This window comes from Ptychodera flava, chromosome 18, assembly GCF_041260155.1.
Source record: "Ptychodera flava strain L36383 chromosome 18, AS_Pfla_20210202, whole genome shotgun sequence".
In the NCBI taxonomy this organism is placed as follows: domain Eukaryota; kingdom Metazoa; phylum Hemichordata; class Enteropneusta; family Ptychoderidae; genus Ptychodera; species Ptychodera flava.
The window spans coordinates 15,426,157-15,451,150 of record NC_091945.1 but is presented as its reverse complement, the minus strand read 5'-3'; the positions used below and the strand labels follow the sequence as shown (position 1 = coordinate 15,451,150).

At 38.4% G+C, this 24,994-nt stretch overlaps 3 protein-coding genes across 15 annotated transcripts in view; 1 reads left to right on the top strand and 2 right to left on the bottom strand.

The window, feature by feature from the left end:
• LOC139116957 (dynein axonemal heavy chain 6-like) overlaps positions 1 to 2,380 on the bottom strand; it is a 56,149-nt gene extending 53,769 nt beyond the window's left edge. For both annotated transcript variants that reach the window (XM_070679708.1, XM_070679709.1), the window contains exons 1-2: positions 2,249 to 2,380; positions 438 to 713 (exon numbers count right to left, since the gene is read on the bottom strand). In XM_070679708.1, the coding sequence (XP_070535809.1) occupies positions 438 to 683 (246 nt within the window). In that variant the 5' untranslated portion in view covers positions 684 to 713; positions 2,249 to 2,380. The remainder of the gene's footprint in view (positions 1 to 437; positions 714 to 2,248) is intronic.
• Positions 2,381 to 6,972: 4,592 nt separating this feature from the next.
• On the top strand, positions 6,973 to 10,493 carry LOC139116955 (uncharacterized). 2 transcript variants are annotated; one of them, XM_070679707.1, is made up of 7 exons: positions 6,973 to 7,017; positions 7,375 to 7,512; positions 8,010 to 8,075; positions 8,261 to 8,318; positions 8,617 to 8,813; positions 9,034 to 9,060; positions 9,389 to 10,493. In XM_070679707.1, the coding sequence occupies exons 2-7, from the start codon at positions 7,434 to 7,436 to the stop codon at positions 9,496 to 9,498; spliced, it is 537 nt and encodes a 178-aa protein (XP_070535808.1). In that variant the 5' UTR covers positions 6,973 to 7,017; positions 7,375 to 7,433; the 3' UTR covers positions 9,499 to 10,493. The 2 variants fall into 2 exon arrangements, with proteins under 2 accessions (XP_070535808.1, XP_070535807.1); XM_070679706.1 differs by having other exon boundaries at positions 7,011 to 7,070.
• LOC139116953 (tight junction protein ZO-1-like) overlaps positions 10,075 to 24,994 on the bottom strand; it is a 103,276-nt gene continuing 88,356 nt past the window's right edge. For 7 of the 11 annotated variants that reach the window (XM_070679696.1, XM_070679701.1, XM_070679698.1 and 4 more), the window contains 16 exons: positions 24,689 to 24,785; positions 23,294 to 23,444; positions 22,527 to 22,629; positions 21,588 to 21,807; positions 21,149 to 21,297; positions 20,889 to 20,939; positions 20,448 to 20,543; positions 20,235 to 20,326; positions 19,418 to 19,634; positions 19,095 to 19,192; positions 18,354 to 18,590; positions 15,951 to 17,322; positions 14,886 to 15,417; positions 14,248 to 14,456; positions 13,558 to 13,701; positions 10,075 to 12,746 (listed from right to left, as the gene is read on the bottom strand). In XM_070679696.1, the coding sequence (XP_070535797.1) occupies positions 12,646 to 12,746; positions 13,558 to 13,701; positions 14,248 to 14,456; positions 14,886 to 15,417; positions 15,951 to 17,322; positions 18,354 to 18,590; positions 19,095 to 19,192; positions 19,418 to 19,634; positions 20,235 to 20,326; positions 20,448 to 20,543; positions 20,889 to 20,939; positions 21,149 to 21,297; positions 21,588 to 21,807; positions 22,527 to 22,629; positions 23,294 to 23,444; positions 24,689 to 24,785 (3,869 nt within the window). In that variant the 3' untranslated portion in view covers positions 10,075 to 12,645. The remainder of the gene's footprint in view (positions 12,747 to 13,557; positions 13,702 to 14,247; positions 14,457 to 14,885; positions 15,418 to 15,950; positions 17,323 to 18,353; positions 18,591 to 19,094; positions 19,193 to 19,417; positions 19,635 to 20,234; positions 20,327 to 20,447; positions 20,544 to 20,888; positions 20,940 to 21,148; positions 21,298 to 21,587; positions 21,808 to 22,526; positions 22,630 to 23,293; positions 23,445 to 24,688; positions 24,786 to 24,994) is intronic. The other 4 variants (XR_011548424.1, XR_011548425.1, XM_070679697.1 and 1 more) reach the window with 2 other exon arrangements.

Below are 24,994 nucleotides of genomic sequence, written 5' to 3'. Positions count from 1 at the left end.
ATCAAGAAAACTCAACTCTATCTAAAATTCATATTTCTCCAAGACAATATTATCAAAAGCAAAATGAAGTTTGACTTTCAAAGACAAAACAACAAATGTGTATAAAAATCAATTGACTTTTATGGAAAATATGGTAAAATCCATAAAAATCAGTTTTTCTAAAGCTATCATCCTTGACTGTTTTGTCATAAAATGTAATTCAATTGCATGATTCATGCATACGCAATACATGATCTGTTTGCAAAGTGCTTTATCAATATGCGATCTCATCAATATTTGACTGTTCTTGCTCGGACTATTGAAGAAATCATCTAACTTAAGGTTATGAGTTGAAGTGGTTACCCTCTCATCACGGGATTTTGGTACAATCCTACAATTTTCAATAGATTCAATGTACAAATATACAGTGAACAGGGGAGGAAAGGTGAAATACTCACCAGTGGCTCGAGCTTAGCCGCTGCTGGTTTGGACTTGGTGATCCTTTGGGCTGGAGTTGGTCTCTTGAAACGGAGTGCTGACGAATTAAAAGAAATCTGCTGTGGTGCATAGGAATACAGGCGACTCTTTAACTTGCTCTCGTCCACCACCGGCAGACCAAACTCTTGACTGTTCTTGACAGAGTCTGTACCATTCATGGACTGTCTTGGTGACATGCGGTTCAAACCCCCATTCATTTGGGCCATGTTTGGTCTCTGTCTGTCGTCTCCTTTCACCTGAAATATAAATGTCATGGGAGAGGGGAAAAAAGAAGGAATTTGAATATGAAAACAGATCAGGCAAAGAGTGAATCTCTCTACCTATCAGATATCTTAATTTCACCATTGTATCCTAAGGGTAGAATGCACCAACAGAACAGTGATTCGAACACTTGAACTTTTACAATACTTTGCTGTGAGTGTAGACTCACTTGAAGCTCTGTGGTGTAAATGAACTTTTTAGTGTCTTGTTTTTGAGAAAATTACGTATTCTATTTCTCTCCAGAAAGTTAACATAGGGTCTGTGGCCAGTGCTAACTTCAAACATGATGAGTAAAATTTAGCTACTTTGTTAGTCTATAACCCAACATTTGCATGGTGATTCCTGATTTTTACTCTGGCTTAGGAAATAGAGTGGTTTCTAAGGCAGAGCATGACTAGTATGAGCAAAAAGTCTACAACTTTCAGTTTCAAGGCATGAATAAGCTACATATGCAAACAGCAGAGGTGCCATTATTTTGGGGATCTATTAATGTGTTCTGTAACCTGGCACTGAAAGTTTCCTGAAAAACTGACCCGAGTTTAATGGATAGACCCTTTTCTCACTATTTAGCAATTCTTTATAAGTTGTTAAATTTTCAATTAAAATTGTTTAGAACATTACAATCGTATTACAGAATTAAAGCTTTATCTTTGAATCATATCGTGCACTTTGATTTGAATTTTTTCTGAAATAACAGAGATTTTCATATTTCTGAATTGACCAAATTATCTTTTACATGGAAACCTGAGTTCTAAAGGGTCTATGGCTGAGTGACCGGTATGAAATATTAAAGCTTTTCAGCATTTTGTACATTGAAAAGTTTTTCAAGTCACCTTTAATATTTGCTCAACAAAATCTGGCGGTCAGAGGTAGCTTTCGTAATGCAAAACAATGGCAAACTATAAAGTCTGCGCAGGGATGTGATGTTGTAATTGTATTCCCCTCGATTGTAATGGCTGAAAACCGATCGATAGCACGAGTGTCGCAGTTATTTTTCTGGCCAAGGGATTTGTGTGTTATTCAATATAATATTTGAACTGCTAATCAAGTACACTGCATTTGATCATCGAAGAATTGGTTACAGGAGGTTGGGTTTTGTCATGAAGAATGCACAGGAAAAGTATTTCACACCTTCCATGTTGTGTGTCAGACAGGCTGAGTACGTCGCATATGACGGCAATGCAATACATGCACGACTCAACAGTTTTGAGCCAAACTGATTGAGCTTAAACTCTGCCCAACGTAAACCGCACGAGAAAAGTCGTTAAGATATCAAACATTCAGAAGTAAGCAAGTGTTAAACTGCATTTGCGAGGGCAATATTCTGCTTGAAACACTGTTATAAATATGCGCACATTTGGCAGTTTGGACGATGTCAACAATCTCCGAAGTTGAGCTGGACACACTTGTTTCGATTACTTGTCCAGGGAAGGGCTAAAAATTCTCGTCACTTAACTCCACTATTCAACCCATGAAAGATGAATATTAAACCTAAGTGGCTCTCACTTACCTGAGGATATAGGGAGCGGGTATCTACGTTGACAAAAAACAAATAAAACTAAAGAAATTCGGTTATTTTCCTCAGCGACCGACGTGGTATCAACTTGTGTTAATGGCCGCCATATTGGTTTACATCTCTTGGCAACAATACCGATAACAGTCGAAGTGACTCGGGTAGCTTCGGGTAATTTGCATGAGAATGGAAAACTTCACACTTGTAAGGCAGAGGAGGCCATTGGCTAGTATTCACAAGCGTCAGACAAACTAAATACAGCCGCAATTAAAACTTCAAACGGCAGCAATCTTCACGATCTTTTAAATTAATGCATTTCTTTATCGTTTAAGCAATTTCAAAAAAGCCGCAATTACACCTTGCTTTTTTGTTTATATGTAATTTTACACCACTATAACATTGGAACGACGAACAGGACAACAGAACTATGGAACTTATTGAGCATTCCAAGGAACTTATTGAGCATTCCAAATTCAGAACTTTTTGCGAACGTGAAGACGATCGTATTAGTCAAAGGTATGGAGGTTCTGCCTACGGTGAAATTTGAAATACTTATATTTTTCACGCTTGTTCTCAAGGTTTTGCCGTTAATAACGTTGAATGTACGAGGTATGTAACTTATGCAGCCAAACGGCTTTAATTTTTTAAAGTATTTTTCAATGCATGTGTGACGTCCGGCGAAGCAATGTTCCAGCTCTCCGAGTGGTACAGTGTGATCATGAAACGTCAATGTATAATGAACAACGGATAACACAACTTCATTCAATATACAATTAAATTTACTAGTAATGTGCAGCTATTTCATATCAAAATTTCGATGTATAGTAAAGTACGGTCTCTCTACGAACTTGAATGAGCTACGCACACAGTACTCACGTTATATTTCTGGTGGCAAGATCATTAACTTTATTTAATTCATTTGAACTTCACTGTATTCTGTCTATTCAATCATTGATGTCGCTCTGGTATTTTCGCACGCGCACAAAGTTGATCAAAAAGAGTACAACGTATCCAGTCGTTTTTTCTTTGCAGGCTATCGTCACCAAGTATCACTTACATGTAGTTTGTAAGAGTAAGTTAATTACAATTTGAGAAGGGGAGTCATATATTCCTAGGTATTATGGGTTTTTCTTTCAGCACGAGAACAATTGAACACCCCGGGGTGCCGCCCGGGTTGTATACACCTACCCATGTATCTGAAAAAAAATTGTCGACGTTGTTATGGATTTCATAGACCTTTTGCTGCTCCAGGGTCACTTGGGTTTCTTTATCAAAACGTACGGGATTTCTTCTGGTCATAATATACCTTTATTCTATTGAATGACTGTGAATGTTTTTCGAAGGTATTGAGACATATAATATGATCGACCCATGTTCAGTTTTTTTCCTTAAAATTGGACCCATGTTTAGAGTTCTTTTCTTGGAAAAGTTACCCATTCGCGATGCGCATACCCATACACATTTCTATGAGAGTAGCGCCCCCGGGGTAACACCCTCAGTTGAACTGCTTAAGGTGGTATAAGCCTCGTATTAAGTGTTTGGTAAGACTTTCCTCAAGCAAACTTTAATTCAAGTTCTATTGGTTCTTTTACACAATCAACGATAACAATAAGGGGTTACCTTGCGAAGTTAATAGAGAAACAAATCACCTAACATTTACTCATATTTGGCTGCCATCCCTGTGTTAACTGTATGGAGAAAAATGACATTTTCGATTTTCGAAAAACTAAGACGCTGAAAAGGTTTCTTACTCCAAGAGCTTTACTAAAAAAAAAAACTTCCACAAGAGGTACATGAGAAAAGAATGGCAATTTCTCAGTTTGCCCCTGAGGTGCATTCTACCTGAAATACACCTTTACTAAAGTTTGCAGAACACGACTGTAGGTCTACATTCGCCTCTCTTAGTCTATCTGCTTTTTTTTCATCTCCAGAAAAGGCCATAATTTCCAAATCTGAAACATAGAGGCGAAAATAACAAATTATCTCTTTTAAGGATATTTTAGGTTCTTACAATCTACGGTGCTTTGAATGGTCTATTTTGCAGCCTGTCGTCGGCAAGATTTGTCGACACTGGTTTAATTTTTTAGAAAAAACTTTCTATTCTAAATGTTGCAATTTTGTTGTTATCGAAATTTCGCGAGTTTCAGAGGAAACCGACCAATTTTATCGAGGTAATGATAATATGTGTCTAACGTTTATCTATTCCTCTCGATTTTTGTATTGATGCAGATAGTGTTGTCCACAGAGACCTCAAAAGGCGTGATCTATTTGATTCGTTGCAATCCGAAGTATTACGAAAATCGGCGGGTCATGCCAAATCCTTACACGGATCGCTGAGAATCGATTTTGAAACTCTTTGTGGAACAGTCGAATCAACCTATCGTTTAGCATTATACCACGGACAAGAAGTTCACTTGCCTTGCCAACCATGGTGAGTTGCCGTGTTCTTCTGGCTGTAAAATATCGGGACTCAATTTCCTCTAAAATTGTGTAATCCATGATATGAGAGAGAGAGAGAGAGAGAGAGAGAGAGAGAGAGAGAGAGAGAGAGAGAGAGAGAGAGAGAGAGAGAGAGAGAGAGAGAGAGAGACAGACAGACAGACAGACAGACAGACAGACAGAGACAGAGACAGACAGACAGAGACACAGAGAGACAGAGACAGAGAGACAGAGACAGAGACAGACAGACAGACAGACAGACAGAAAAGGGAGGGGCCAAGAGTAACTGATCTGCAATTAAACATCATATCAAACCACCGCCTGTAGCAAACTTTATCATTTGCATTGGAAAAAATATGACTTTAAAATTCATTTAAAAAATTAATTTTGGTAATTTTATCACAGTTTTTTATCTCGTCCGTTCCCAGCAACACCAAACATTTCCTCGGCATAAACCCCGAATTTCGGTGGTACCGTCAGTCACAATACGAAGCTAGAGAAATGCCTATAACTATGGACGAATTCGGCGACACCTATGTTACGACAGAGGGGACGCTCATCATTCACTTTGTGTCGTCTGATGACGCCGGAAAGTATCATTGTAAGTCTGGGAGTCAGTACCTCAGTTCCTACGAAGTCGCAGGTGAGTGCAGAAATGTAACATCGGACAGCAAAGTGGCTGATTTTCTGAAGCCAAGTTGTCCGTTAACAACTGTGTTTGCACGTGTCCTTTGAAATATGTAAGGGTAATTGCCATTTAATTTCTGTAAAGTTTTCGTATCGTATACAATTTCATAATTTCCAGTTGTATAAAGAACGAGCTATTTTTGTGAAAAGCACAATTTAATTTTGTAATATTTCTTAACAGTTATTGCCATTCTTTGATACTGTACACCATGTGCGTTAGAAGCGATATAGCGGGATTGAGATCTATCTTGTATAGCCATGTTTCCCGTAAATAATCCTTTTTCGATTCGCGCCAGTTGATGGTTTTATTAATTTAATTAATTAATTTTCATTTTATTTTTTTATTGTCGGACACATGGAGCAGTTATTGAAAAGCCTTACTTTCATCAAGGTAAGAGCAAGATAATCTACAGCATTACTGTCTAAGATTCCATACATTTCACCATGACCGAGCAAATTCACGTCAGAAGTGTAGGATTTTCATGTATCGACTAATCGCGTTTACTATACGTAACCATAATAACTTTTTCGTTCGCTCTCTAATACACGAATCTGACTCGCAGTGCAACTTTTTGACGCAATTTTCGTGTTCAACTTGAAACTGCTCCATATCAATTTTCATTTCCAAGAATAAAATCTATCCTTCCAGTTTTCCTCTCTCTTGGAGAAAGATCGTTTTTCAAAGAAGGTGGCGGTGGTGAGTATGGATTCAGTGCCTCGATGTTTAAGGTTGTATGTACCTCGAATGTGAATGACCGAAAACTTTTACTCAAACTTTCCTCAATACCAAATGAAGAATAAAAATCAGGGGCAAAGATTTGTACTTGAGAAGCAAATTACCAAACATTTACCGATGTTTGAAATTCAAAATGGCCGCTAACCCTGTGTTCAACTCTATGGAGGAAAACAAACATTTTCGATTTTCGAAAAAATAAGACAGTGAAAATTTTCCTAATGCAAGAGCTTTATAAAATGAGCCCTCGCAAATTGTTGACCAGAAAAGAATTGTGAAAATTTTAGAGGACGAATATTTGTCCCCGAGGGTTGGGCGCTCCGACATACTCATTGGTGGACTAACAGACTTCAAATTCGTATTAAAGGACAGACTAAATATGTTATCTTCTGAAAATAATCGGGTAAACCCTATGGAGAACTGTCGACACATGCAGAACACTGTGTAAAAATGTGAACCCTCTTTTTCAGCCAACAAATCTCACGTATACACGCTATGGAATCCATGGAGTAATTGCAATCGATGCGGGCAAATGGGAGAACGAATTAGAATAGGTAAGATGAGTGTTGGTGAGTTTTGGTGCGTTGCTTGATTGCATTTCTTCCTGTATTCGGTGTACTTCTTTCTGAGTCTATCCAAGAGCATTTAGAAATACCGAATGTTTGGGTCTGTTCGACATGAATTGCTCAGGCGTCAAAGCCAAATCTTAGATACTTCGACACGATGTTTGGATTATATTTCTTTCTTTGATATAGACAGTGATCTGCGGAATGATGCTAATCAAGCATTAAGTATGCAAATTGGTAATGAATAATAATAGTAGTAATGAAAACCAACAAAACAGACAAGTAAATGCAGGTATTGACGTCAGACTGAAAGAGCAAACTCCAACTCTAACCACATGCAGGTTTGATTTTGCGGAGACCAATATACTACTGGATCTTTCAGGCTAGCCATGACGTCAGCTATCATCTGTTCAGTTATTACTATATCCGGACCAACAAGAATCTGACTAATTTTTGACCGCGGTCACTCCGAAAGACTTTGACCATGACGGATCGACAAGGGCTGTTTTTACGTTTGGCCGATTTATATATTAGTGTTTGAAGTCGACCTCCAAAGCTTCATGGACGAAATAAACAGTTCATTAGCCGTTTGAAAAACAGATTGTATGCAAACTTTCCAGCGACGGTTTCGGAAGAGAATAGTCACGAAGTTTGATTGGTTAAATAATTTTGTTTTTCACATTGTTATGCACCTGTAGGTCAGTGTTATACTAATGTTCCCAAGTCCGGTTACACCAAAGGAATTCCATGCGCTGTGATGGCCGAGAACCGGAAGGAGCCAAAACAAACTAGACCAGATGAGCAGTTAGTGGAAGATTGTAAGGCGCAATGCTCCGGTAAAGTACCTATGACCAATATGCTGGATTCACTGTTTTTGGATAATACAAGATGATAATATGCGAAAGAACGTGCAGTGGTTCATCGTAATCTTGAGTAACAATTGTTTCATACAACTATAATTACGTTCTATTTTTCCTCTTCTTCGATACAATATTACAGGACCTGATGTTATACTTTCACCCAATGCAGTTATCCCGAAATCTAATCGTATTCATGAAAAATTACTAAGTATTTCACTTTAGTTTTGCGTGGACATGGGTATAATAAGTTTATACATCGAAGTGAACAAGTGATAATTTACTATCTAGTTTCATTTTGTTGCATTTTTAATTCATGTACAATCTACAATCTCGATAAAAATAATGATTCCTATTTGAAACGATATGTATCCACTATTACAGGGATATTGTTCATATCCTTGACAACCAACGTTTTCCATGGGCTGTGTGTGTTTTTAAATCGTCATTTGTCCTTTTATTTATTTTTGATGTAGAACTTGGCAAAGAAAGAAATATGGTGTATTCGGCTGCAAACGGGATGCCGACTGCTCCGCAGATAGGTAAGAATGCACCAGTATGGAAGATAGCATGCAGCGTGTGCGTGTAGACTGTACTCACCGTTAACTTGCTTGTATCGCAATATACCTAGATTTTAAAACTTACCGCGTACTGTCGTGTTCTTCCCTGTTTGTTCTGCATTCAATAGCTTATTCTGGCCTTCATTCTGTTTCTTTTTTAATCATAGCTGAAAGGAAAACAATTTATGAAGAGATTGGAAGTGGAGTTGCGATGGTTTGTCCCAGGTAAAGAACCAAAAATTTATCAAGATGTTAACTTTGAGTGTTTGGAGGAGGACAGGGGGACGAATCTTTCGATTTTGAAAAATATCTTATCCGATACGATATTTCAGGATCAACGTATGTTTTATCCCCTCCAGCCCATAAATAATGATGATGAGATCTTCATCGTATGTTAAAATGGATGAAATCCATTAAGGTGCAGATTGAAGTATTTTATGATCCAAACACAAATTTTATGATATTAGATTTGCACTCGATATGTTTTATAATAAAGTCTTCTGTGTTTTCGATGTTGCAATAGAGGTGGAGTTGGTATTCCAGTTTTATGGGAAAAAGACAGAGAGGCGTTATCGGCGAAATCACTGAAACAAAATTCTGAAGGCAGAATGAGCATTGACGGGACCAACACACTCCACATCCATGAACTCGTTGCGTCGGATAGCGCCCTCTACAGTTGTTGGTTTGAAAACAGACTTTTGGCTACTGTCAGAATCGTCGGTAAGCAGGTCACCATCAGTCGTTCAATAATAACATTTTGAGAAAAATTTGCATTGTTTTGGTATTTTCAGATAAAAAACGTATTTGCTATTTGTGTCACAGAATTGTAAATATATTTTATGAAAAGGGTAAAGATATTAAAGACATTTGAGCTTTCTTGGCCTATCTTATGAATTTAAATTTTAACAACTTGCTCTTATTTCTCTTTACCACACAAAAGTCAATAAACCTGTCATCATAGACAAAGGTAAGATATTTTTAGAAATAATTTCTTCCTTTGTAGCTTTATGATTTGAAAATTAGATAATATATGTACTGTGTATTATGGTTAATTTAATATGCATGCACAATGGAATATTTTTTCTAAAGACTTTCATTGATGTTAGATTTTTAGGACTTTGTGTTTAACATTGAAAAGCATTATCATGGTTCTGTGAAAAGGCAGGGACCATGGTATTATTACATTCTAGGAGAGTGGTGTTTTGAGGAATTTTTGGCATCCCCTGAAATGTTTGTTTTTGCTTGGACCAAACTGACTTCATATCTCTCTCTCTCTCTCTCTCTCTCTCCCCAAGGGGTAGGAAGTTATGTGGTCTACATAGTTCTGACTATAGTATTGGTGTTGGCAGGAAGTGTTGCAGCGGCCGCCTTCAAGACCTGGAGAGAACGCAAAACAGCACAGTGAACTTTCTCCTGGTAGACTGCAACTGGTGACATTTACTCAACATTTTCGAGATTGTGGATTTTGTTTAAACATAACCCGTCTTGCAAACTTCACTCAAGTTTTTGCTATAATAAATAAAATGTTGGCTTTATTACTGTAATTTATATTCGGTAATTGCTAATTTATCAGAGAAGCTTACCAATACTATACTGGACCATACATCTTTGCTATTATAGAACCAGTCTTTGTCTGGGGATACTCGAAATACAAATACCTTAAATACGTTAAATCCTCAAAATATTGAAAGATTGTTGTCTTTCATATTGTTGTCACCAGATTGTGATCGTAGGTTTGTTACTAAATATAGCACAGTATGGACGCATTGTGACCATGCGCTTGTTACTAAATAGAGCATTGCCTGAGACACTGGTTTCTGCTGACAGTCATGGCATCCATATGCAGTAATGTCACGATGGCAAGGTTTTCCCTTTGAATAGCTGTCAAAACCCCCCAGAACTTGAAATACAATGGAGGCATTGAATCGCACACCGCATCTAAACTTGGGACAATGTAAGTAAAAGGATAGGCAATCCGAAGTCTTTTAAAACAAGATCATTGTTTATTAAAATGAGAATATATGTCTGCAATATTACACTAGAACTACAAAATATCAACAGGAGTAAAAAATTATATGAATTTTGTTTTGGTAAACAGCATAAAGTTTTTGTTTGCATGAAATTCATCAAAAGCTTGAAAAGGGCATTTGTGGAACAAAATCAGGAACAGCACATCTGACACCAAAGAAAATCGGCACATTTTCAGTGACATACAAAATGTCGCCACTTTGTGCAAGCTTTGAGGAACACAGTTTATTTTTCTCTAGCAAATGTTCCTTGAGAAACTTCATAGATTGAAATCTTTAACTACACTGAGAGAATACAATCTATCAAAAACAACACTTTTTGACTTGCTCCAAAGAGTACAGTATGCAGAATTACTTCCCTGTACAGGAAAGTTATCTTGAGTTGAAAATCTTTTGATTGCTTAGGGGGTCTTAATTAGGTTGCCTGCTCGACCATACAAACACAAGATGGTTGCATTAAATTTGAAGAAATTCATTAAAACCTGTAACATGTTTCTCAATTGAAAAAAAGTCTGATTTATATTACAGACTGGTAAGGCAACTTGGTACGGCTTGGAGATTGAAAAAACTAATTTCTCTAACAACTTTTGGCGGTTACATTTGAAGATGATATTGTCACTTTTTTAATAGTGAGCAATTTAAATTCTAGGATATAAAGACTATAAAAAAATTCATCATGAAGAAACATCTGAAAGGCACTTCGGAATAAATAATTTGTGGTTCTGTACAGATGTCTGCTGTTTACACCAAAGTTCATTGAATACAATTTGAAAACAAAAGCTGAGACGAATAGCTCTAATTTTGGATTAAACAAGAAGCTGATGCAAACAAATAAAACATGATACATGAATCAGTGACAGGCTTGTGTCAAAAAGGTCAAAAGTCATGACCTCAAGTTCATTCATCCTGGTCTCTCAGGGTTTAGGGGTCATGACACTGGGACTGCACTGGAGAACATTCATAATAAACAAACACTGGCAGTGATTGAACTACTACTAGATTTTTGCTGCCTTCTGTTTCTGTACAAAATTGATCTCTGGTTAAAACAGACTAAAATTACCAAACTCCTCCTATTCATGAAAAAAATATGCGGTCAGAAAATTCACAAACAGCTGAACCTACCAACGGCAAATATTTGTGAAAATCTTATTGCTCCAATTTTGTTCGTTGAATGAAATGAAATTACACTTGCTTTGACCACTTGTACTTTATGCTAAACATGCATTTATACAAAAAAGGTTACATACAAAGTGAACTCAGAATGAGAATAAATATAATATCTCCCATCCCAAGGGAGGGCGAAAAATATAAGACATATCGACCATCTCAAAGTTCAGGTCAATATGAAGGAATATTGACTCCAAAGTCTGGCTTTTTTAGTACTCCATATAGTTGGAAGTTTAACATTGCAACGTAATCAGCAAAAAAGAAAGAAAATGCAATCCAAATTGTAACCATGACAACAAATGATATCAGGAATATTATATTTAAATTAAGGCCTGAAAGATTTTTTATGTATTTGGCACATCACTGTCTTCCTTGCTCTGTTATGTATGATGAAGTATTATTGTTACCATGGTTACAAGCGGATGTAAGGAATGGCAGTGTTAGTCTGGAGGAAGTCAGTTAATGTGGAGAATGCTATATAAGAAATTGTCATTATTCGGGTGAGTTTACCTTAGACAAAAGTTTCAAATGAAAAATCCCCCAAACAGCCATATTGATTACTGAGCATTGCCAAAATAAGACAGTTCTACCACTACAGAAAAAATATCTTATTGTATAGAAATAGAAATGTATGTTTTTCAACAGTTTGCCACAAATTTTAATACTGATTACAACTCAGCTTATTACACAGGCTGTGTTGTGAAATGGCAATTTTCTTTTTAACTTTATAAGTTAGTAGCAGCCTGCTTTCAAGTGACAAATGATAAGATTTGCAATTCAAATGATAATTGAAATCGTTCTTGAGATACTTATTGCTTAATTCAGGTCATTCATTAATCAGACTATTTGAAACTGAAATTCTGTATATTATGCAAATGAATTTTGTATGAATAATTCAAAACATGAACAATTGTGTCATAAAGGAAAACACATTAACTATCTCTACTTTTCTTATCAAGACTTTAAATTTACTCATGCATCATAAAATTACACTGATGACAGCGATTCTATTATTTTTGTGTTCAAATGATAAAATCAATTTTAAAGAAATGGGAGCTGTCAAAATTCTGTACATTTTTTGGGTTTGATACAAAACTGGCAGTGACATTAAGATGTTACATAGGCCCGGCAAACAAAAAACAGGATTCACATGGCCAAGACTTCACCATTTGTCATCGGAAAAATACATCACATGATGAGCTGCAGCTCAAGTATGGTGGTTCAAAGGTCATACATCCTGGTATCATATGCAAAGTCCCAGGATGTGTGACCCACGTTCTTTTAACATGTCACAGCGAAGTGACTCTCGGATGCACCTTCAACTCTGATATTGCATGGTAGCGGACTACGCCTGACGGTCAGAAGTGGTCCACAAGAACGGAGACGCTGCTTGTCCCAACTTGGCACTGCGATTCATCCTGCCCGGCTAGTGTCAGATTCTGCCATTGTGTCGGTTGACCTGTTGGGTTAAAAAAGTGCCAAAATCATCAAACTTGATACTTTCATCAATGGTACGGAGATACATAAGTACAAGAATGTTATTTCACTTTTTACTGGGAAGCTCACATAAAACAGATTCCTCTTGGCACAGCATTGGTCTGCTGGATGCAGTATGTGTTTGAAAGAAACCTGTAAAAAAGCGCTGCTAGAAATTTGCAAATCTACAAAGTTGAGAACTTTGATTTAGGAACATGGCCTTTCATACTGCAAATGTTTACTTAAAATTTTGTAGAATTTGGCATTTGTCCATAGCATTGCTCACTGAAAAACAAGTCCTAAAGTAGTTCACTTCACATGGTACTTATAGGGCTATGGGTTTCTCTAAAGGGTTTATATAAACATATACCATTGTAACAAACTTTGAAAGAGTGGAGGTGAATGAGTAGTATCTGGACTCCAGAGTTCAATATCGAGTGTAAAGATTATTGATGGCTTTCAGTGTAGATGGGTCAAATATTCTTACCACAAGTTATAGAGAAGAAAAGTAACAAGTTTGGTGTGATTGTGTGTTGTAATTTGTGTAGTCTCTTCATCTGTTCACTCAGATACCCAGTAAACTGGTCCACAATCACCATTGTAAATAATGGGTTTGAATCAACACCATTGCAGTGCATGTTTTAATCCTCTTTCTCTTAAGTTGTATTTATTTCTATGGTTTGTCTATGGAGTCTGGCAGAAAGAGGATTAAAGTGCATGGCAAAGCAATTCACAGTGCTGGGAAAGTAAGAAAGTTTCACTGAATGTTTTTGAGTCACTGAGGTCATAAGTACCTGTTGGTGTGTCACTGGATTTCAGAGCAAACGACCATCCATCGGGGGTCATGGAGGCACAGTGAGGGAGTCGTAACTCTACAGGTTGTAAGAACTTCAAACCGTGTGGACCGCACATCACTAGAGGGCTCAACAGTGTTTCACCTGCAACCAAAGAATACAGCAAGGATTTTAAGCTTTGATGGTGAAAAACTTCATGCTGCAGTCTACACATGTACAGGCTGAGTTGACAAGCTAAATACTGTGTATCTCAACATGGTTTGGGGAGTGGAACAGAAACTGTAGTTGACATTAAACACAAAAATAGCGAAAAATCAACAAAAGTTACACATTCTGGCCCTTTGAAAACTAACACTGGTTTCCTTACTACAGGTACTGGTATATTATGTTGCCTATTTTTGTCTATTCTCATTGTGGTATCAGGTCAGTCACCCCTGGACATATGCCATCTACCAGCTGGGGCTAGGAATACAATAAGTGTCTTCAAATTGATGATCCAGGAACCATTGTATGGGGTTAGGAGCACTGATACTATTTAGATATCATACAAATGAAAGTTTAACACTTTTGCACATACTTTATGGAACAAAAAGAGAGTTTAATAGCACATCTATTTGAACATCACAAACTTTGTAAGGAACAACAAAGTCTTTCACTGGAGAAACAAAACTCAAATGTTACAAGTCTCACCTTTTTCTTGATCCAGAGGTGGAAGAATGTTGTTATCCTTGCACACCTTGAAATAAATCTCTTGCTGTACACCTTCAGGGATGGCACCTTTAGGAATCACAATACTGACTCCAGACTCCACGGATGACAGACATCCACCGTTGTGATCAAAGACACCACGGGCTGTGGCTACCACTATGTGTCCATCATCAGCCTCAAAGGAACTATCACTAGAGAGTTGAAAATTAAAAAGGCATCGATTTTAATTTTCAGTTAAAAGGTTATGCTTCTTCTGTAAATCACAGGTAAATTTCAGATGTGAAAAGATTTTATCTAACCTAGACCAAATTATTTCATCATAATTTCATTCAACACTTTTGTCTGGATATCAAAATTCATTTGTGCACGGTTGATACCTCATTTTGAGGGAGCATACCGGGTCACTGTTAGTCATACCACACAACTTAGCACTATCCTAGGGGGTATGTTTCCATTGATCTATTATGAAAGCCTCCCTAGGGCATGCAAATTAAAACCTTGTGGAAGATGGACTTATAGTTCTTCATGCCTGCCAATATGGTTTTTTCAACTTTTTTCAGCAATGGAAAGAAGAGTATCGGTTGATGTTGATGACCATACAGTATAGTATATGAACTTACTTGACAGCAATTGGAAGGAAGACATCATCTGGAGTATCAGCTCTCTCCCCATTTGTCACAATCCCGTCATCCGTCGGTGACCTCTCTGATCCGTCACTCTTCAGATCCAGATGCCTGCCGAAGCTCGTTGTTGCTGTCATGGTGGTAGTCACTGTTGTCTGTCTGACAGACGATGGATTTGATGAATATTTCTGCTTGAGCCTGTCCTTGTATGCCTTGTACGACTCCTGGTGGTAGGGATACATTGAATTCCCTGTGGTCCCGGTTCCGGAATCCAGAGAATCGCTCCATTCTTTTGGTGGGTTATAGACCGGATGCTCCCGTTGCCGGTCTCTTTCCCAGTTTTTTGGAACCTTGGCATTATTTGTTTCAAGGCTGGAATCATGTCCGTTTATTTGGGGCTCTGGATCTAAGGGCGGCGGCGGATCCTTTGGGAGGGGAGGGGGAATGTCCTCCTGATTCATTTCCTCTTGAGGGGGTTCATCCTTAGGGGGTACCCGCTCAGCTTCTGGTTCTTTCTGAAACTGGGATCCTGGAGATGTGATAAGACAAATAATATACAGATACCATCAATATCAAGAATGGCAGATATAAAACTCACAGATGATATCCTTTGATTACTAGATCCAAGCTGCTGCCACTATACAGCAGTCATTTTGGCCTGTCATGATAAATACTGGAATCTCTGAAATTGTGGCGTATCTGCATTAGAACAGGCAATACCTAGCAACACAAGATCACTATGATGTTCACATCCCTGCATGCATGTTATCTCTTACAAACATCAAAAGAGAGATGCATCTGTCATAGTCTTTAGTTGTCTCATGAATGGAAAAACAATAACAGGCAAAAATAATCCCGTTTGAAACATGATAGTACACTTTGTGTCTTTGGACATACCTAACTCACTAACAGAAATGAACTTGATTGAAAGTTTGTCACTAAAATACAGAAACTGCATGTGTATGTGTGACATTTACAAAGGGTGGAGCTTGTCAGGTACAGTAAATGAATTCATTAAAGTTCAGGAGACCACACGGTGAGTTTCTCAGGTAGCTGTCTTACCTGGTGCAAAATAAGATGGCTGCTGCCTGTCAGTGTCACCACGACGATCATGGTCAGTGCCACTGTCATCTTGACTTGCATCATTGTGCACGGGATCTGCTCGATGTCTCTCATAGTCATAGTAGTCATTGGGCGGTCTCTGCTGGTAATAGTTTGGTTCGCGACTCCTCTCCCTGGGATCGTATTCCCTCCTCCGTTGGTACCTGTCTGGATACCGTTCCCTCTCTGGGTATCTGTTATAATCGTTTGGGTAGTATCGGTCCTCCGGGTCGCTCCGACTGCCATATTGCTGCTCGGGGGCTCGTTCGCGTTGCGGGTACTTCTGCTGCATTGGGGGCGCACTGCTCTCCAGCTGCTGATACGATTTGCTAGGATACGTCTGCTGAAGCACAACTTCAGGAGGCACTTGTGCTGATCTTGGGTCGTCCATCACGCGATAAACATGCGCCTCTGAATGTGTTTTCACGGGAGGTGGGGGTGGTTCACTGTATCGCTTTGGCGGCTGTCCCAGCTTGTCGTCGTCCACGAGTGACTTATTATACATCTTTTGTGGCTTGGAATACAAATCCTGGTTTCTCCGGTAGTTGTCAGAATCTCGCCTCCTTTTCATTCCTGGATCCTGTGAGGGCGCTGGTTTGTACCCCATCGCAGTACTGCGCGTGTACTTATACACATCATTTTTTGATTCGTTTTTTGAAGTCCTTTCAGCTGTTCTTTCACTGTGATGATGTGGAATGCGCGACGTGGTGGCATATTTCTCACGGTTTTTCTCTTCCTCTGGCTTGCTCACATAAGCCTCTGAATAGTAGTCCCTTGGGGGCGGTCTTTCAGGTCGGTCTGAACGGTCAGGCGGTCTTTCTTTCTTCTGAACTGGGTAGTTCTCATAATCTCTCGGTGGTCTTGCTGGTGGCTGAGCTGGGTAAAAATCCGATTGATACCTGGTCAGGTTGTGGCGGTCTCTCTCCCCGCTGCGATGGCGGCCTGTCGTCGCGTAGCTTGGCTCGAAGTTGCTGGGTCTCTCCTGGCTACCCATTGACTTACTCCTTGGGAAGCTGCTGTACCATTTTTCTTGAGCGTAATTGGTTACAGGTCTTCTGGGATCAGAGCCGTCAGACGGTATCCTATGCTGGCCACCACCATCACGTTGTTCGGCCCTGCCTCGTTCTCGCCCTCGGTGATCTCCTCTGGCTCGTTCCGGAGGGGCTCGTGATTGCCCATGACCGCCCCGGTCCTGACGGGGATAATCATAATTCTTCTCTCTTTGAGGTCTGTACGGGTCTTCATAATTGGACCTCGGTGGTCTGGAGTCGGTTGGCCACGGTTGGTAGTACTCATCTGGTGGTCGGCGTGGTTGTCTCTGATCATGTCGATCCTGAGGACAGAGCGAAGTCTCAAGTTATTTTTCAGTTACAGAATTTAAACAAATGCTAAACATAGCAGTCAAATTTAGTTATCTTTTATCCTTTGAACCCTGACCTATGACATCATACAAGGATTCACATGGAACAGGGTTCAAAGACATGAGCTGTGCCATACTTGCAAACTGCCTATTACAAAATTAACGGACCAGCTACATGTTGTTTAAATGCAAAAAATGCAAAAGGGACTTTGTCAGGTTCTGGACCTCTATGTTTTGGGTAAACAATAACTTTTGACTGTAAAAAATTATTTGTCACATTGTGACTGTCATCTCTATGTATGATGAACATATTTATATAATACTGAGATACAGGATAAAGCTACAATAACGGTGAAAACAAGGGAATTATAAGTAATGATAACAAAGATGTGTTGCTGAAGTGGTCTGCTAAAATGAACGCACTACAGTAGTTATTGTCAATGGAAAGACGCTGATTTGTTTACTTGAAAGTTGTGAGAGACTCAGCAAGGGCATAGTTATAAGAATACTGCTTTGGTACGTAGCCTCCTCCATTGCCTACTGCAGATGTTTTTAGCCAGATAATTTCTATTTGGAATGGACAGTCAGCAAGCACAGCACAGCACAGCAGGGTACGGCTGGATCTTTCATAACAATATGCACAGAAGCGCAGCAGAAAAGTTTCAAAAACAGCAATGATAGCAGTCCATGCCATGCTCTCATTCCATCTACATACACTGCGGAGAAAGATTCAAAACTGTGTTTGCCAAGAACAAAGAGCGACCATATTGGTCATGAACAAAAAAAATATTACTTTACCACAAGACCATGAATGACAATGATAACAGTCAGATGTAGACAACAAGAACAGCTGAGAACAGTCAGAAGACAAAAAGACACATGGGCACATGCAGAAGTGATTACAAAAATACAGGACGTAGGACGGCATGCTGATTGACAGACGACAGCAACCACGTAGAGCAGAGGCCTGTCATGCGTGACTAACCCTGCACCAACCGACTTACCCGATACTTTCGTTCATGAGGATAGGAAGGAGGCATATGATAACCATCAACACCCACTAAATTGGGATCTGAGGAAGATCTCACCATTGTTCGTCTTTCCGAGGACGGCGAGGGTCCCGAGTCGTAGTTACTGTGCCTCTCCAGGGCGTTCAGCGATAACTCACTCTCTGGGGAGGATGCGTACGAGAGGCGAGTTGTCATGGGCAACATGAGGTCTTCCGTCAGGGAGTCATCAATCTGTAAAATAGTGATTCTGGTATTTCATCTACTGAACTCACATGATGCAGTCACATCTTTCATGTTTTACATGTATCAATCTAGTCAAGCTTTGTCAATGTAACCAAGCATAATAAAATTTTTCTCTCTCATAGAATGTAATGCATGCTTTGCTATATACACTGTCATCAAATCTAGAACAATACTGTAATTTTACTTGACTTCAAGCTCATTTCTACCAGTATTGGGAGAGTAAAGGTCATCACATGAGGGCGCTTTTTCACTGCTTCATCTGTAGCTTCATTGAGAAATTCAATAAATTCCAGTTGAACATATATTCACATAACAATAGCACTGTACTGTTGTCCCTTTGAGACAGGCACTGTAACTTTCACAAATGCTACAATAAACTTCTTTAAATACATTGTAGTGGAGCACTTCCTCCATTTTCACATCTCTAACGTACCGGTAATCTTCTCATTCTGACTATAATGGAAGAACTATGATCCAAACAGAAAAGCTAACCTTCATTTCTGCCATCCATATTGGAGTACTTTGCTGCTGTCTGATGGCGTCCTTCACTTTGTTGTACCACATGTTGTTATGACCCAGGTGTATGGTCGCTAAGATTCAAATATGAGAAAATTTATAAAATATCAGGAAAAGCCATACAAAAAGTAGTAGCTGAAGAAGTAAAGATTGTTTTAAGATGATTATTTACAGCCTTGTGGCTTACTTTGAATCTTTGACAAAAATGGCTCAACTTGTTATTGTGAAACAAATAACTAATATCAGATGGCTTTCACGGCTTGTTTCAATTTGAAATCTATGAGTCCAATTTTCTGTACCTGTGAATACATGCGAGTACATTTCCTCCAACTTCAGAGCCAGGTCATACAGTCTCTTGGAACTCCTGGGAGCAATCTTGCCTTCACTGTGCTGGGCTCTGAGTGTCCTGATTGTGTCCTTGTGATCTGGTCTCAGGAAGATCACAATGGGGTAGAGTTGTGCATAGTTGAGTTTCTCCACAGCGTTGGGAGTGATGTCTAAGATACAGTGTTGTTGCTGTGAATATGCAAGGGGGAGACACAACGCGTCAGTGGATTACAGCGGTAGAATTTTGATTCACAAATGTTAAGATTTCAAACACAAAATCTGACAAGTGTACGGGAGTCAATGTGTGTTCTGAAATTTTTTCAAATTCATCATTGCACCAAAGTCGTGAATTTAAATTTTGAACTACCTGTAACTAGATAGCTTAGCTGAGATTTGCTCTCTCACTAAGTATCTTTCTCCCCTATTTCAAAATGATGGTGTCTGAACTGAGACAAAATTCCAGTAGTAGAAAGGTCAATTACTTGGTAGGAACATAAGCAATGCAAGACCATATCTGTCGAGTTTAAAAAATAATTTTTCATAGTATGTTATCCCTTTGAGTGCTGTATTTTTTCCCATCAAAATTTCAGTGCAATATTTTACCAAATTTTATTGACTTTTCTGTAATTTTTCTGATAATTTTGGACCAAATGAACACGACTTTCACTGGCCACAGTTTTTTATCAAAATTTTGGCAAAAATCTGACAAAAATTGACTTAGGTATATTTTATAACATTGACAAAAGTTGACTTTGGCCCTCAAAGGCTTAAAGAGCGCCCTCTACTGACCTTGTCCATGACATCTCTAATTGCATGAAGTTTGATGACCCCTTGGTGAACTCTCATAGACTGGTTGGGCCTGGACTCATTCTTCTCACTCACTGTACAAAAAAGGAAAATAAGATTAAGACATTTTCAAAACTCGTCCATTTTTATACAGAAATAAAGCTGTGCACGCTGTATGGAAATGAAACGTTAATAATAAGTCGGCAGAAAACTTACATGGATTTTCGAATCTCTCCGGGAAGTCTTTGAGTAATTTCTCTCTGGCTATGTCAGCAATCGGACCAAAAAACACGATTGGACGGAAAAACCCGGCTGCAAATATAAAAGACATACAAAGATCATTAATCAGGTGCTATGAAATGAGTCTACCTGTAAAAATGTGCAAAAGTAAATTGTTTAAATGTTGACACACACAAAAATTGATAATGTCAAATCATGGACTTCCTTTATCAGGAATTGGTTTTCTAAAAATTATTTATTACCAAGAATTTTGTACTACATTAGATCCAAAGTGACATACTATTGGTAACAAAACTGATATTAAGACTGGAAAGCATTTGATTATATTCAGTTATTTTTTTTAATGTGAAAATATTGTCTCACTATGCTCTATGTTTACACTTCATACTTTATTGAGAAACAGACGATGATACTTACGATCTCTCAGGATGACCCGCTCATATGCTGGGAACTTTGGCGGTTTTCCTCCTGTTACAGACAATACAGAGAATATTAATGACTTCTTGCATGAACCTGATATGCATTTGCAAATCCTTACACCAAAAAATAGATTTTCCATTGCAAACTCAGAATTTCAATGAAACATACTCAGTAAGATTCTAGATGTCAAAAAAGGGCAGTAGAATACCAGGATGTGTGACCTATGACCCGTAAACTAAATTGATGTGCTATCTCACCAAACACCACCTCGTCCCAGTGTTCTCTGGTCAGTGATTTTGATCTTCGTCCACTCCTCCTCTTAAAGAACCCTGCCCTGCCTTCAGTCTGTGGCAACTTTGGTGTGTTTCCCTGGCTAGTGTTCTGAGCCAGTGCAAGCTGCTCAGCCCTGGATGGTGAAGACACACAACAAAACAATTTTAAAGTTTTTTTTGCTACAGCAACTTACAAGATGAATGTTTCTGTTAAATGGCCATTTCAGTTTTGATGATCTATATTCTATGGATCTATATAAAGTATGAAGACATATTTCACATAGCGCTCTCTATTGTTACTTAGTTGATAATCCTTTGAAAGTTGTGATTTGTGATTTGGGTGTGCGAAGTGGTTGTGAGGGCTGAAATGAATCTTCAGTTGCTGGGCTAATTGTGCAGCAAATGTCAAGAAAGAAAAACTCACCTGTTCTTATTTGGTATGACACCTTTCTCAATCTCCATATTATTGCGGTTGAGCTTCATCGCTTGCCAGGATCCCACCACACCATTGAACAGCGTGTCCCTCACACGCATGATTTCACCTTTCTTGAAGATGAGTTCGTCCTTGGTGGCCTTGTCGTACGTGAAGTGTGCACGTACATGGATGTTGTCTCCCCCTCCTTGTTCTATCACTTTGTCAAATACTGAAAACAGCAAAAGAATAAATCCACTGTGATATCTGTGTTCATAGCATCGTTTTTCCAAACTACGCCTAGTACCTGAATCAACTTTAACCCTATGAGTGCTGTCATTTTTCCCTCAAAAATTTTACTGCCACATTTTACCAATCTTTTATGAATTTTTCTGAATTTTTTCGATAATTTTGGACCAAATGAACATCATGTTTTATTGGCTACAGTTTTTTATCAACATTTTGGCAAAAATCGGAGAAAATTGACTGTGGTATATTTTATAAAAGTGAGAAAAATTGATGTTGCCACTCAAAGGGTTAACAGTAAGCCATATCAGCTCAATCAACCTGTCAATGTGTCTGTCTATGTGACTAGCTTTCTCTCCATTGATCAGTACATGTTCTTATCTATGCACATGTAAGACAACAGTTTTAGACATTCATGCTGTAGAAAATATTTAGATAGCTGACTACGATTCTACTCTGTTGATTTCTCTCAGCAAATTACTACTATACAAGAATAAGTGAAATTGACAGACTGTATGAGGAAGTGAAAAGATTCCTCTACTTTCACATTTTTTGTAACTGTCTGCGTCAACTATCTTTTCTGTCTATTGGTCATTGCTAGTGCCTGCGTTTATGTCTGTTTGATGTTGTAACCGGAACCTGGGCAACCAAATACTCTGTTCACCAATTCATCCAGTAATTAGCATGACGCTCACGAATACTCACTTGATCTCCTGTACTGTACAATCATTCTGATGTCTTCTTGCAGACTGAGTAGAAGCAAGACGGCTTCCTCTCTGGTAATACCGTGCAAGTCAATGTCATTCACCTGGAACGGAGAATCAACACGTAATCAATTGGTGCACCTAATTTTACACAACACTATATCAGAAAGCTTTCACAATACATGTGTCTCATATATTACAGCTTCAACACATCACATCAACAGCAATGATACTACTTTCTTGTATTTGGAATACAATTTCAATTTATCCACAGCTTTTAGAGTTGTGATGCTAAAATGAAAGACTGAAGTCAATATGACATCATGACTTTATAGCACCTGCATTTCTACTACAGAACTGTACCTTCACAAAAGTTTATGTATATGACAATGGCTAACAAAACACATTTCTCGTATTTTTCCTTCCCTATCCCCTACATTTACAGTAAACAATACCATACAAAGTGCACGATTATGTCAAACTCTGGGGTACAGCAGAGCAAAACTGAGTTTCAAAAGAAGGCATAATGATATTTGTTGATCTATTCAAAGCAATCGCAAATAAACAGGTCTACAATCTTCATCGATAATCATGGGTTGGGCCAAACCATGGTGGTGAAAGATTTAAGTTGGGTACACTTAATTGTGCTATTGACAGAAATTGTACAGATTTTCTTCACATCCCATCAATTAAATATAAGAAATACTTGGTCTCTGATACTGCAGTTACAGACTCATCAACGCCATCACCTTGAGTCAGGATTGTTACCTGAAGGATCTGATCTCCGATGTGTAGGCCCTCGATGGCAGCTGGGCTGCCTTCCTGCACATCAGCAATGAATATTCCCACTTCATTGCCGCCGGCAAGTCTGATTCCAAGATTGCTGGTCTTGCGGAACACAATGTACCTTTCCTCACCCCTGCAAAAGGAAAGTGTAATGGAAATGTTTCAATGTGAATGAACAAAGAGCAGTTCTGATAACATCAAGAGACTGACAACTGTTTCTGATAAAAAACCCAGAAAGAATAGTAAACAATACATTTTCAGTTTGAGGGCGCTGTCTTATACCCAAAGTGAAGACTTGAGCAAATCAGACTTTTGGCAGGGTCTTGTAACTATCACATGATAAACAACTCTGGAAATCATTTGACAAAGCTGGAATGTGTTTCATTTTACGTACAATGGAAATTGATGTCTAGGAAACGTGTTGACACGTTTGGTTGATACTAAACTCTCTTCATAACATTGAAAGAAAACCACGCCTTGTACAAATTACAAATAACACATAACAAATTCTGAAGTATCCCATTGACTTTACCTATCAGTAGTACTTAATTTAAAATGACTGAAATCACTCCGTTGCTCAATATAATGTCCTATAGACTATGAATGTGAACCTGCGCACACTTCAACTTCCTGTTTAAACCAATAAAAATTTTGTGGGACTTGGCCTTCTCTCAACAAACTTACAGATAAAGTTGTCCCAGTAATGCAAGTAACAGACCCTGGCAACATGTTACCTTGAAGAGTTTGCTCTGATAAATTTCATATTGAAAGACATTTTATATTCAGATATTCATATTCAGACTCTGCGTAGCTAATGACAGATCTGGTTTCAGTGTAAACATATTCAAAGTGTATCTTCTCAAGTACAAATTGATGAAAGGACCACTTTTTCTTTTTGAATCGTAGAACAACTTATTTTTTGTTGACAAATGACTTTCTAAAATTTTTGTCTCTTGCATGAGTTACATAATCTCAAAAATGCTGCTTTTTTAAAATTTTAGTAAACAGAAAGAATTCTCATTTTGCATTGTAAAATAATTTATCATTTGTACACAAATAATGTTTTAATTTTTTTGTCATTTTCCAGGTTGTATTATTACTTTTTAGCATCTGTTAACTTCCAACTTTGGAAACCTTGGAAAGTTGAACAAAAACATTTCAGATTAAATCACCTTTTCCAGGGTTGCAGAATTCACGACCTTGCCACGAGAATATGCATGTGTCTGCAGCACATTTGCTCTGCTATAACATTTAACCCTAACACCCTATCAGCTATAAAACAACCCCTCCTAACATTTCAATGGTACGGTCAGACCCATTTAATGGAGATGCACAGTTGAAAGGGTATTTACATCTAATTTCAGAAAACGAGCTTACTCTTTAGGTCGTCTTCTGTGCCGCTGTTGAGCATGAATATCATTTGGATAGTACCTATAATCATCTCTGCCAGGTGTTGGAGGTCTGTTTGAACCTTCTGTAAACATAAACAGCGTAGATGGGTTACTCTACGGTAATTTCACTTTATGGTACAAGATATAAAATAAAAGTTATTTATTTGCAAAGACTCTGATGGCAGCAGTGTCAGCCAACCTTGGCCCTAAACTCACTGATTAATAGAACCAATCAAAACAAAGCTTTCATAGTGTCACAGGCAAGTGTTCCAATGTTCACTGCTCAGATGTT

Bases quoted from the DNA above. Each gene is read 5' to 3' on its own strand.
- LOC139116955 (XM_070679707.1), top strand. From the start codon at position 7,434: ATGGCCGAGAACCGGAAGGAGCCAAAACAAACTAGACCAGATGAGCAG. The intron at 8,076-8,260 runs GTAAGAATGCAC...TTTTAATCATAG, and splicing joins GCCGACTGCTCCGCAGATAG to CTGAAAGGAAAACAATTTAT. The intron at 8,319-8,616 runs GTAAAGAACCAA...ATGTTGCAATAG, and splicing joins GTTGCGATGGTTTGTCCCAG to AGGTGGAGTTGGTATTCCAG.